This window comes from Typopeltis vanoorti, chromosome 5, assembly GCF_054136105.1.
Source record: "Typopeltis vanoorti isolate ZY-2024b chromosome 5, IOZ_Tvanoo_1.0, whole genome shotgun sequence".
Lineage (NCBI taxonomy): Eukaryota > Metazoa > Arthropoda > Arachnida > Uropygi > Thelyphonidae > Typopeltis > Typopeltis vanoorti.
Genome location: NC_143553.1, coordinates 171,799,154 through 171,813,098, shown reverse-complemented (window position 1 = coordinate 171,813,098; position 13,945 = coordinate 171,799,154). Strand labels below are relative to the sequence as shown.

Here is a 13,945-nt window from a genome sequence, read left to right as displayed (position 1 = left end):
TAATAGTCTTAGACGTCAACTTCGGGAAGTTTCATGGAGGGAGGAATTGGAAGGCCGGGATATCACCAGTGCGTGGGAAATTGTGAAAGAATATTTGTTATCAGCAATGGTAAGTTGTATACCACGAGTGAAGAAGAGGGCGCAATTTGGAGTAAAGTGGATGACAAACAATATTAAACAGGAATTGCATGCGAAAAAGAGGCTATGGAAGAGATATAAGGAGACAGGTGAAGAGATGCATGAGGAATATAAGACACAGGCCAGAAGAGTGACTCGTGTGGTAAGGAAAGCGAAACTGGAATATGAGAGGAGATTGGCCCTAAGATCCAAAGAAAATCCTAGGGAATTTTTTAGCTATGTGGCCAGTAGGAGGAGAAATGACTGTGGAAGAATGATATTGTGGGATAAAAATGGGAATAGAGTGACTGATGCAGAGGACATAGTGGAATTGTTCAATGAACACTTTATTGGAGTATTTCATCCTAGAGGAGTCAGTTTTAATGCTAGAGGGATAGGACTGGTACGAGGTCTGGAGGTACAGGAGGAGAGTGTGTTTCAGATACTGAGTACTCTGGATGTCAGTAAAGCTGTGGGACTGGATGGTATTTCGCCACGAGTTTTGAGAGAATGTGCTAGGGAATTGGCAATACCTTTAACGTGGCTTTTCAATGAAAGTCTGGCTTTGGCAAAGGTGCCCAGGGAATGGAAGGAAGGTAAGATAGTGCCATTGCATAAGGGTGGTAACAGACTGGAAGTGTCTAATTATAGGCCAGTCTGTGTGTCATCAGTAGTTGTTAAGATCTTGGAGAAAGTAGTGAGGGACCGTGTACAGCATTGGGCAGATGAGGGTAATGTTATCTGTGAGAATCAACATGAATTTGTGAAAGGACGCTCTTGTTTTAGCAATATGCTAGCCTTTTATAATAAAGTTACAAGAGCATTAGATGAGGGAAAGGCATATACTGCAATTTTCTTAGACTTGGCGAAGGCATTTGACAGGGTGCCACATGATAAGCTGATATTTAAGTTGCAGCACATGGGTCTGGATGTCAGATTGGTCAACTGGATTCAGGATTGGCTGTCTGATAGGTATCAGAGAGTTGTGTATGGTGGAGCAGTTTCCAGGAGGCAGAGGGTTACAAGTGGGGTCCCACAGGGCTCAGTACTAGGACCTATATTGTTTAACCTTTATATCAATGACATAGCCAGTGGATTGCAGGGGGATATTCAGTTGTTTGCGGATGATGCGAAGCTTGGAAGGATTATTAGTAATAGTGCAGATGTGGTAGCCCTGCAAGAGGATTTAAATAAGCTAGATAGATGGGCAAATGAATGGGGGTGTCAGTTTAATGCAGCAAAATGTAAGGTCTTGAGGTTTGGGAAACATCGATGGGATGCTGCATACTCTATGGGAGGAGTTATACTGGAGGAAGTAGGGGAGACAAGAGATCTGGGGTTGATGATTGATAGAAACCTGAAGTTTAGGGGACATATTGCAAAGGTGGTGAAGGTAACACAGAGGATTGCTGCTATTATGAGAAGGACACTGACCTGCAGAGATAAGAGGGTTATCATTCCGTTGTATAAGTCTCTGATCAGACCACACTTGGACTATTGTTCTCAGATTTGGTCCCCAGGATTTGAAGGGGATAAATTAACCGTGGAAAGGATACAAAGACGGATGACAAAGATGGTTTCAGGACTGTACAAGGATAGTTATGAGGATCGGCTGAGAGAATGTGGACTGCAGAGTTTGGTGGATAGAAGAAGGAGAGGTGATATGATTGAGACTTTTAAACTGTTGAGAGGTGGTTACAGGGTTGACACTGGGGAGTTCTTTCGCTTGGTTGATCAGCGGGAAGGAGTGATGACAAGAGGCCATCCCTGGAAGTTACGAAAGGAAACTGTGAGCAAGAGGGTAAGGAGTGGTTTCTTTGTGTGGAGGGTGGTTGAGCCGTGGAATGCATTGCCTGATGGAGTGGTGGGAGTGAGAACGGTCAGTGGGTTTAAGGAGTGGTATGATAAACTTTGTGTTTCTCAGGGGGGGACTTCCCCTCGATGAGTCTTGACAGACTTTATGTCTTAGAAAGGACCTCCCTCGATGAGTCTTTTGACTCCTTGGAGGCCTGAATAATAATAATAATAATAATAATAATAATTATGTTGGTTGCCTTCTCTAAATGATTTGAAAAATTTCTCCACTTCTTCCTTAGAGAACTTTTTCCCATTTTGAAATTTGTTCACATCACTCCACTTGGAATTGCTTGCCACTCATAAAGTTTATTTCATGTTTAGTGTTGAATACTATAACTGTTCTTCCTTTTCTTGATCACTGTTGCTGAAACTGAACATCTTGTAGTTATATGGCAATGTCTGAATTGTTTTAGTCTTTTTAGTTAAGGAACACTCATTATAATAAAGAACTTTTATTATTAAAAGACCAGAAGATAAATGATAAAATATACAGAGAGCCAAACAAGTTTCACTAGCCACTGCCTAGCATTTTCGAGCATTAACTAGTGAAACTTGTTGGCTCTTTGTATATTTTATCATTTATCTTCTGGTCTTTTAATAATAAAAGTTCTTTATTTTAATATATCAGACCAAATATGTACAATTTAACACTCATTATATCAACATGATACTTCTCTAATTCTTCTGTGAGTTCTACAGCTTTTCCATTGATGCTTCTCAATATGGTACCCATCTGCAGTTCTGATTATGGTGAGTTTGTTCTACTGACTGACTTTTGCTATTTGTCTGAATTATATAGAACTTATTCAAAAACTCTAATATGTTTCCCTGATTATGTCCATGTAATGGATGAAATATATTGAAGTTTTTGAATAAATTCTATATAATTTTTGTTACATATGTAAGCCGTGAAAGTTGTTTAAATAAAGGGTCTATATATATATTTTTCCCCCTAACATTCACAAGTTCTTTCCCCAGGCCTATTTGGTTTTTCACTACGCTACTCACATAAAAACTAAGTTTGCTTTTTATATATTTTATTAACAAAATGTGGTGTCATGCACCAATTAGGTTGGATGTGCTGTCGTGTGGTTTATGCAACCTGTGCTACACAACTCGCGTCATTTTGACTGTATGATGGCATTTTTATTGATGTATGAAAGTTTTTGGAGTGCATCAGCACTCATCTTAATTGGTACAATGCAATCAATTGTAGGAAATCTCTGAATACTTTTAATTTATCAATTAATGTAATTTTAAATATGGAAAGCATAAAGGTCAAATGAACAATTGCTATGCTTCACATGCACAATTTCTGTATAACACAAAGGGTTTACGCTTTGTGGTGTGATTACATTATCATTAGCGAATACCAGAGTGAGACATGGATAATTTGAATTTTGATATGATTTTTAAATACAGCCAAATAATATGCATAGAAATTGGAAAAAAGTAATCACTTGGGTAATTATTATTTTTCTGTAATGAACCAAAGAAATGCTAAAATAACTTGTTTTACTTACTTATTATTTATACACAAGTTCAAATCTCCTTCAACTGTAATCATACAATCCACAAAAGCTCTAGCAGAAAATGGGACATTCAGTAGATTGTCAACACTGTTTCTCCATGCAGAAGAGATATAAATTATTTATAGAAAATTATATATTAAAAACTTGTCCATATCGATGTCCTAAACATATTAGTTTACATTTCATGCATGCAAAACAGATGAAACTCAGAAAAAAGAATCAACTCATGACAAATGACAATGTTCAATTGGATTGATTGATACAATAACCAATCACATCCAATAATTTATGGGTGCTATTGTCCCAGTGCACACCTTGCTCACTTTCTAGGTAGGTGGTTTAAAAACCATTGGAATGCTAATAATTTGACCCACTGTGCCATTTGTATGCCTGTTCAAAGAGCTCAGTGTCCATATTTGTACTGCACACCCAGCTATTAATGAGAAAGCAATGCAATGTTTATACATTGAAAAGCGTCCTCTTCATGAAGCATTAGTATATTGTGTTTAATTTTTGGAATCATGCAAAGCCAGGAAACAATTAAGGGAGTCTTTAACAGGAATAAATGCAAAAATATAATATCAGTGATATTGCTATTCTGTTGGTGTGCACCACACACCTGGAATATGCACTCCTGACATATACACACACATTGTGTTTTTATATATATCTATATATAAACAAAACATATAAAATAAATGTGTATTAAAACATTAGTGACCCTTTTAATTACTCACACAAAACCTTAAAAATATTGCATCTTCTGGCATTAAATACAAAATATCTGCTAAGGACACAAAGTTAACATATTTTAGTTAGACTCAAATAGACATTCACAGAAAACTTGACAATAATGCTTTGGAAAATTAAAACACAAGTTTCTTATCAATTCTTAAGTTTAAAGGAAACAGGGAAACAGCAGCAACAAATATTCTTACACACATCACACAAGAAAATGATTACTCATACCTGTGTTTTCAACAGATGGCTTACTTCAAGCACATTCAGCTATAACTTATAAAACAAGTACCAAAAACATTAATAGTTTACTTCATAAAATACAGCTATCCAGCACTGAAACAGATAACAGCTATATGGAATGTTCCAGTGTTTTCACTTGACATCTGTCAGTTCAACAAACAAAAAATAGCTTTCCATCTAATCTTCACTCAAAAAATATCACGGCAGTGAAGATTATTAAAAATAACACGTAAGTCCACAGTAATAACTTTAATTAATAAATAAGGTAGATATTTCGTACTAAAAATAATAGTACGTCTTCAGTGTTACAAACAGATAGTAATTGAATACAAGTAACGAACATTCAGTTGATCACCTATTAAAATACAATGTTGTCGCGAGCTAGGAAATGAAAGAAATTAATAAATAATTAATATTTAAGATAATTAGTTTTTTAATGATTACATAAAATAAAAGTCTCCCAGATCTTCGAGAGAGAGAGAGAGAGGCAATCATTTCGATTTAAATTCGGTCGGTGTTAAAAAGCTTCACAACTTTCTTTAAAGAGACGTTTATATTTGAATCTGCATCTATGAAGTACAATAGCTTTATCCCACTGGATATTATGGGTAGTGGTAATACTGTGTTGTGCTAGACCAGATTTCTGAGGTTTGTTGTAATCAATATAATATTGATGTTCTTTAATCCTTTTTCCCACAGAACGGCCAGTTTGTTCAAAATAAGAAACATCGCATTCACAAGGAATTTTGTAAACGCCAGCCAAAGACAGAGATGACAGTTTATCTTTTGTAGAAGGCAATAAGGAAGAAATTTTGTCGATAGGAATATAAGTGGGAATCAATTGGTACTTTTTTAAAATTCTACCTATATGTTCTGAGATTCCTGGAATGTAGGGGATTGGAACTCTGCAAACTGTTAAAGAAACCTTAGGTATTGGAACATAAGATTCAATTATCTGTTGGATTTGATTAGGGTTGTAATTATTAGATACCATTAACTTTTTAATGATGGAAAGTTCTTGTTGTAAGATTTCTGGAGAAGAGCAAACTTTATGTGCCCTATTAATTAGAGATTTAAGAATGCCAAATTTTTGAGATGTATGGTGAGCAGACTTTTTATAAATGTATCTGCCAGTAAATGTGGGCTTTCGAAAGACGCTTGTAGATAAGATACCAGAAGAAGTTCGAGTAAGCAGGATGTCCAAAAATGATAAAATACCAGAATTTTCCTTTTCCATGGTGAATTGGATACGAGGATGAAGGCTATTTATCTGTTGTAGAAAGGTGGAAAGCTCATCTTCAGTATGTGACCAAATGGCAAAAATATCATCAATATAATGATACCAAAGAGATGGTTGAGGGTGAATGGATGAAAACATAGTCTCTTCGAATTGTTTCAAAAAATAGTTAGCCAAAGGTGGAGACAAAGGACTACCCATGGCAGTACCGTCAACTTGTTTGTAGAACTTGTTTTTTTTTTTTTTTTTGGACTTACGTGTTTTTAATAATTATACTATGCCACAGGTCCCTCTAAAAATAAAACACCAGTGAAGATACATAAACTTTTCAATAGGAGTGTGAATAAATCAGGAATCCACAAAGATACATAAGGATACAACCATTCATTCCTTATTTTTTCTTTATTTCTTAAAGGGAATTATTTCCACCTCTCCCATACATTCTTCTATCTGTTCCCTTTTTTTAATCTCTCTCTCTCTCTCTCTCTCTTGTGTCTATCAGCTGTTTGTTTCCATATCACAGTTGAATATATGCTGTATTCTCTAAATTGGGAGTGCACGAAATAGTTATGACAGCTAGGTATCACAAACAGCAAAAAGAAGTTTTTTCATTAATGGCAGATGGGATACTTCATTTGAGGTGCAATGAAGTTTCTTTTCCACTTGATAATTTCATTGCACTCAATGTAAAAAAAAAAAAAAAAAAAAGTCTACAGGTATTTTAGTTCAAACAATGTAAGAAGCTAATGTATATCTTGCTGATTCTTCATGCTGCTGAATGATAAGCTGTTTCTTTCCACCAATAATATAACTAAGAGGTTAGTCATCCACTAATAGTGAAACTAAAAGCACTTCTATATTCTTACAGTAAAATATCATTTTAACATAATTTTATCAATATAAAGATATTTTTATACATCTTTTATCTCATTTTTGATTACCTAAACTAACAATTTTTCTTCAAACAAAATCATGTTAAGGTATTTAACACCAGACCAAGTCTGGTGTTAAATAACTTTATTTACTAAGCATCCCTATGTGTAGATGTGTTTCATTGCCTGATGCAATACCATCACTTTGCTTATCTGCTTTATTTATAATTAAACCATGCTACTATACTCCTGTCCTGTCAGGTGTCTTCTCCCTCCAGGAGATTGACTACTGTACTCACAGTATTGCTATCCCTCTGTCATTTATATATGTGCTGTTGTTCTGTCTTTGAAATCAATTGTACTGAATCTACTTATGGCACATTGAGTGAAAATTCTATGAATATAGAAAGTATTGTATTTTTTTTTATTCAGAAAGAGATCGGAACAACCAGAATAATCTGTATACCAAAAAATTCTCCTGGTCCTGATGAGATTTCTCGTATGTTTTGAAAGTTCTCATGGTCTTATTGCAGTTCTTAGTTATTTATGACATCCTCTGGCTGCATTTGATTCTCATTATATTACAGGCAAAACACTTATACAAGGATACAACTAAAGATTCAGCTAAAGTTGAGTTAGCCAGTTTTATACGAAGATGATAGAGCTTCTCTTCCTAGAATCTCAGAATTTTCATCCTGCATAACTAGCCAGATAACCCAATTGATAATAGATTCATCCAACAGTCTTAATTGCTTTTGCATGATCTAACCACATTACCCAGTAATATGAAGATTCTCTCCTGTTTCCTCAGCATTGATATGTGTTTTGAATCACTTTCCCATACTCATTTCAGATTATTACCAATCTGAATGTTTTGTTCTTTTAGCATTCTTTCAAATTACTGCTCCTACTTTGATTACTTTCAGAAATTATGGAAATCCATTAAAAGTCAGGTTGTCACTACCATGGAAATACCTTCCATCTAATAAATGATCACTTGTGTGGATTTTGTTACTACTAATCCATAGGATAGCCTCTTGCTGTGTCAGCCTCTTTTTGACAGTTTGATAGAGGTTGGAGCAAATAAGATGACTAGATTTGTCATAAAGACCTCCAAAATAAGCTGCAATCTTATAGTCCATATTTTGCATTGGTTACTACTTTACCTTGGTTGCACACTGTCTGGTGGCAAACAAATCATCATCTTTGCAACTAATTCAGGATACTGCTTATAAAAAGTCTAAACTTAGTTTTACTTAAGTGCACATTTGTGATAAACTTTCTTACACAACAAAGGTTTCACTGTATAACTCAGCTAACGCCTTTTATTCCCATATAGGGAGTGGGTGAGGCCGTCTAACTTTTCGAGACTGAATGGTCAGTTCAATCTCCACTGGTACCCAATCAGAGATGGCTGGCCAAATGCTATTACTAATTATGCAGCACGCAGTGAAGAGAGAGACGGCTCAACAGGTGCTGCCATCTCATGTCCCTAACCCTAACACAACATGTTTTAATAAAGGAATACCGTGAGCAAACATATAAATACAAAATTAATAACGGAAAAACTCACGTAAAAAGATTATTTAATAGTATAATTTTCGCCTGTGTGTCACAGTCATCTTCAGTACAAATTAAACAATAACTGTCAATTCCAAAAAGCACCACCTAAGTAGCTAGTGTAAGATAACTAAAAAGGTCAAAAAATTTCCTAACTTTTTATTGTATATATAATTTTTTTTTTTTGTTAGGAAATTTTTTGACCTTTTTAGTTATCTTACACTAGCTACTTAGGTGGTGCTTTTTGGAATTGACAGTTATTGTTTAATTTGTACTGAAGATGACTTCAGTACAAATAGTTGATTTATAAAGTACTATCTCCCATAAAGGGGATAGATGTAAACCATCGGATCTGTTTGAGTTAGGAGAGTGAAGTAAAGTTTCACATGTTTCTTTATAAAGCTGTTCCACGAGAAACCAACTTTTGTGAAGGACTCTTGTCTTTTTCCAATGAACTCTATGTCTAGTGGTGATGGCATGTTCTGCAAGTCCAGACTGTTCAGGTTCAAGGTATTCACTATAAGACTGGTGTTCTTCTAGCCAAATAGAGGCAGATCTCCCGATTTGTCTGAAATAAGATAATCCACCTTTCTCTCTTGTCCTTTCCTAAGGACAAGCTTCCACATCTTAATTATCCAGGTGTCTACCAGATTCCTTGCTCTTGTGGATTATCTTATTTCAGACAAACCGGGAGATCTGCCTCTATTCGGCCAGAAGAACATCAGTCTTATATTGAATACCTTGAACCTGAACAATCTGGACTTGCAGAACATGCCATCACCACTAGACATAGAGTTCATTGGAAAAAAACAAGAGTCCTTCACAAAAATTGGTTTCTCATGGAACGGCTTTATAAAGAAACATGTTAAACTTTACTTCACTCTCCTAACCTAAACAGATCCGATGGTTTACGTCTATCCCATTTATGGGAGATAGGAAAGATTAGCTGATTTATAAAGTACTAACTTTTTATTGGATATATAATTTTTTTTTGTTGTTAGGAAATTTTTTTACCTTTTTAGTTATCTTACACTAGCTACTTAGGTGGCGCTTTTTGGAATTGACAGTTATTGTTTAATTTTTACTGAAGATGTCTGTGACACACAGGCAAAAATTATACTATTAAATAATCTTTTTACATGAGTTTTTCCGTTATTAATTTTGTACCTAACAAAACCATGCTAGAGATCGAGTAACTCGGGAACCGGTCAAAAAAAGGCTTAGAAAAATTTCTTCTAGTCACCAACTAGATTTGAAAGCAAGTCTTTCTTTGTGCAGTCAAGTGCTGTGGTGTGCAAATGCCACATCCACTGAGCTACACAGGCTCTTGATTTATATGGCTTTCATTATGTAAAACAAATCATTGTTCTTAATACAATCATCTAACATCAAGAAGTTCATTTACTTAATTTGATCAACTAGGAAATCTCCAAAAAAATTAACTAAACTTTGCTCTATAAATATTTTGCTAGTTTTTTTCTCTCCCCTCCTCCAGTTAACTGTCACAATTCAATGTTTCCTTGTATGTATCATTAAATAAAAATGCTTATAACTGCTCTAGTCTGTTCATAAAAATGAACAGATTTGATTTAAATGAACTGCTCAGATCTGTTAATTTTTAAAGACAGATTGGAGCAGTTATAAGCATATCATTATCAATTTAATGTTAAAAACTTCTGAATAAGTAATGTGTTATGTTTGTGAATTTTGAACAAGTAAGAAAAACTGATAGTTAAAATTTATAAAATGATTACCAATTTTCTTTCTTTCTTTTTTTTTTTTTTAATAGTGTGGATGTATTTTGGATTGATTGGAGGTTTTTTATTCATTTTGATTCAATTAATCCTTATCATTGACTTTGCGCATGGATGGGCAGAGAATTGGCTTGAAAAGTGTGAAGAAACTGAGTCTAAAGGATGGTATTTTGGTAAGACATTTTTTGCTGTTAATTTCGTTTCATTTGTATGTGTTCTTGTTGCATTACTAATCGTACATTATTGTTATAAATCTCAAGCAAGTGAAATAAGTAAAATTAATAATTAACATCAGTAAAGTATGAGCAATCATAAAAAAAAAAAAGTCTATATTAACATTCCGAAATACACTGTTCTTTATGCATATCCATTTAAGTCAGTCTCATTATTATCATTATTATACAGGTACTGCCATGAGATCTAATAACTCATTGTGGGAAACCCAGATCATCCACACAATATCTGTTGTATCTTTTCTCGAACTCATTAACAGACAAGGCACTGACAACAGACTCTGGAAACTCATTGCACTCATTCACCACTCTCTGAGAAAAAAATCTAGTCCTGACAGTCTTGTTTGGGTTTCAGGGATGACCCCTTTCTGTCCCTTCTAGACAAATGCTGAAATATTTCCTCTGCAGCAATCCAAAACCCTTTTAGTAACTTAAATGTGTCTGTCATATCCCCCCCCCCTCTTTTTTCACCCATCAACCAAGTTTTGCAACCTACAAAACCTCAGTCTGTTGTTATAAGAAGCATTTCATAATTAAAATTAATTAAAACGCTTGGTGAGGATATATTGTTGGAGGTGGAAGAAATAAGAGATCTGGGGGTGATAGTGGATAAGGATCTGAAATTTAGGGGACACATTGCCAAAATTGTGAAACAACACAAAGGCTTCTGGGAATGATGCAAAAGAAAGTGTAGAAGTAGGGAGATTCTTGTTCCATTGTATAAAGCTTTGATTAGGCCACACGGACTATGTGCCCAGATTTGGTCACCTGGTTTTCAGAAGGATGAAGAGATGTTGGAAAGGGTCCAAAGGCGATTGACTAAGGTATTTTCTAACCTCTGGAATGTCGAGTATCAGGAAAGATTGAGATGATGTAATTTGCAGAGTCTAGTGGATAGGAAGAAGAGGGGAGATATGATAGAGACAAGTTGGTAAGGGGTTGTTATAGGATCAATGCTTTAGAAGAATCTCAGAAAATAGTGGGAGATCGGGGGAGAACCAGAGGTCATCCCTGGAAACTGTATAAAAAGGGTGTGAGTAGGGGAGTGAGAGGCAGTTTTTTTTTGTGTAGAGTTGTAAATGATTAGAATGCCTTGCCTGAGAGTGTGGTATCTGCAAGGAGTTTGAATGTGTTTAAGGCTCAGTATGATTAGATGTGTGTGTGATAAAAGGACCTCCCAGATGAGTCTTTGACTCCATGGGGTCTTGGGATAATAATAATAATAATAATAATTTCATGAAGCTTGTGACCTTTTCATTCCAAAATGCATAATTTTGCACTTTTCCACATCAAACTGGTACCCCCTTATCTTTGCCCATACTGTCAGCCTATTTAAACCATCCTGCAACCTCTCTTCTCTACAACTGGTGTGACAATGACAAAGAATCTCAGGTAGGGTCACAGCCAAATAACTGGGAGAAGACTAGCACACATTGCCTTTCAGTAATGCAGAGAACCGACTGGACCTGATGTCTAGTCCTCACCTTCAAGTGGTGCACCCCATTAGTAGATATCTACTAGGTACTGAATGAATGAGGAGGGCTGGCAATTTGGGACTTAGCCAACCAAACTGTACTTTTTTATTGGCTTAAATCACAAATGCATATAATGGTATAACATGATGAGATTTCATGCTGGCTGGAGTGTTGCTCAGTTAAACAAGGTCCGCACTGTTTTTGTCAGGAAACTAGGGTGAACAGGAAAAGTCAGCTACTGGAAGAAACTCCAACTCAACATCTAGAAGAACTGAAGATAGGAACCATCAAAATAAAAGGTATTAATGGAAAGGAAATCGAACTTGCTGAAGAATTGGAAAAGTACCATGTGGACATAATTGGCATTACAGAGATAAAGAAAACAAAAACGAATGAGATATTACTAAATAATTAGTATAGGATGCTATTTTCAGGCAATCGTGATCAAGGAAAGGAAGGAGTAGCAATAGCATTCAACACCAAACATAAAGATAAACTTATTGATTGGAAGGCAGTTTCAAGTAGAGTTATGTGGGAAAACTTCAAAATAGGGGGCATGGACAATGAACTTTATTTGTGCCTATTGCCTATAAGGAAGAAGTGGAGGAAGTTTTGAGTCATTAGAACAGGCACCTGACATAAAGAAAATGGAAAAGTGGTCTTTGTTGCAGACCTGAACAGCAGAGTAGGAAATAAATTTCACCAGGCATGTAAGAACACTTTGGGAAAATTTGGAGAAAAAGAAAAAGTTAATAATAATGGTAAGTATTTACTGGACTTCTCCTCAGGAGAGGGACAAGTCATTACTAACACCATGTTGCAACTTGAAGATATGCACTAGTTCACATGGGTAGAAGATAAGAAATAAGAAAAGCCTCGTTGACTATGTCATTGTTGATGGTGATATCATAAAGCTGGTTCAGGATACAAGAGTATACAGAAGATTCGAAATTGGAAGTGACCATTACTTAGTACTAAGCAGGATAAAAATGGATATCATGTTGAAAAGAACAGTATGTTCTTTACAACATACTGTTCTTTAAAAAAAGAAAGTTTTAAACAGAATTAAAGTTGAGCAGCTTTTACAGTAAATTGTAGACTTACCTATGTAAACATTATTGAAAAAAATTTGCAGCAGTTTGAAAACAAGAACCAAACCTTGGAGTCTCATTGGCAAACTCTGAAGAAGACATTGATGGATTCAGCTAGGGAGAATTGTGGTGAAGTTGTCTATTCTTTGACTATTCTTTGTGCCAAGAATAGTCAATTCATGCTGAAGAGGAGAAGGAAATAAAGGATGTATGAATTGAGCACCAGCACGCGAAATCATGTGCTTTATACGTAAATTTTCCAACTGTTGTACAAGCAAAATAATTACCACTTTAAGATCTAGAATTTTCATAAAAGAAAAGCTAATTTTCCAACATATAATAATAAACAATCATCCCACAAAACGCATTGATTACTCTAATATCGGAATGGATTCCCCTTCTTTTGACATGTGCAGAAGTGTCGAAGGGTCTTGCATCTGTTGGCGTACAGTACCAAAAAGTTCCTAGCAAAGAAGTCAGCAGATGCTCTAAAAGAATACAGAGAAAAATGTGTATTACAACTATGTGTAAAAGTTGCTAAACAAAAGTGATGGAAAGACTTTGGTAAGAATAGAGAAAATAAATATCAGGAAGGTGGCAAAATGTTCTGGAGGCTATTGAAGAAGCTTAGAAATTGAGGAAAGAGTACTGTAAAAGGAATCAAAGATGATGAAGGTAACATAAAACTGAAGATAAGGATATCCTATATGTCTGGAGTAATTATTTTGAAAGACTGTTAAACGAACCAAGCAGTGAACTAAGCAAATTCAGAAGACTTGGACAGAAGGTCGAATTCCCAATGATTGTAGTAGAGCTCTCATAGTACCCATCTATAAAAAAGAGAATAAAGCTGAATGTGAGAATTACAGAGGAGGTTCTCTACTAAGTGTTCCATGTAAGATTTATGCAAGCATACTTGAAAAGAGGTTGTGGAAGAGAAACTTGGAGAAGAACAAGCTGAGTTCAGGCCAAATAGAGTTGTCAAGATCAGATTTTTACTTTAAGACAAATAGTTGAGAAATCATATGACAAGGATCTGTACTTAAGTTTTGGAGAGTTGGAAAAGGCATATGCCAAGGTACCCAGAGAAAAGCTTTTCAAAACTCAATTGTATGGAGTGAATGGCAATAGAGACAATTTTAAATCTTAAATCTTAAATAGAGACAATGTATTGCTCTGCAATACATTGTCTCTATTTAAGCTGTTAGTCAGCAGTTAGAATTGAAGGAAATACAT

At 35.3% G+C, this 13,945-nt stretch overlaps 1 protein-coding gene across 1 annotated transcript in view; it reads left to right on the top strand.

The window, feature by feature from the left end:
• LOC150107059 (putative serine incorporator) overlaps positions 1-13,945 on the top strand; it is a 341,534-nt gene that overhangs the window by 111,920 nt on the left and 215,669 nt on the right. Inside the window, exon 5 of the mRNA XM_090392928.1 lies at positions 9,946-10,083. Coding sequence (XP_090249054.1) covers positions 9,946-10,083 — 138 coding nt within the window. The remainder of the gene's footprint in view (positions 1-9,945; positions 10,084-13,945) is intronic.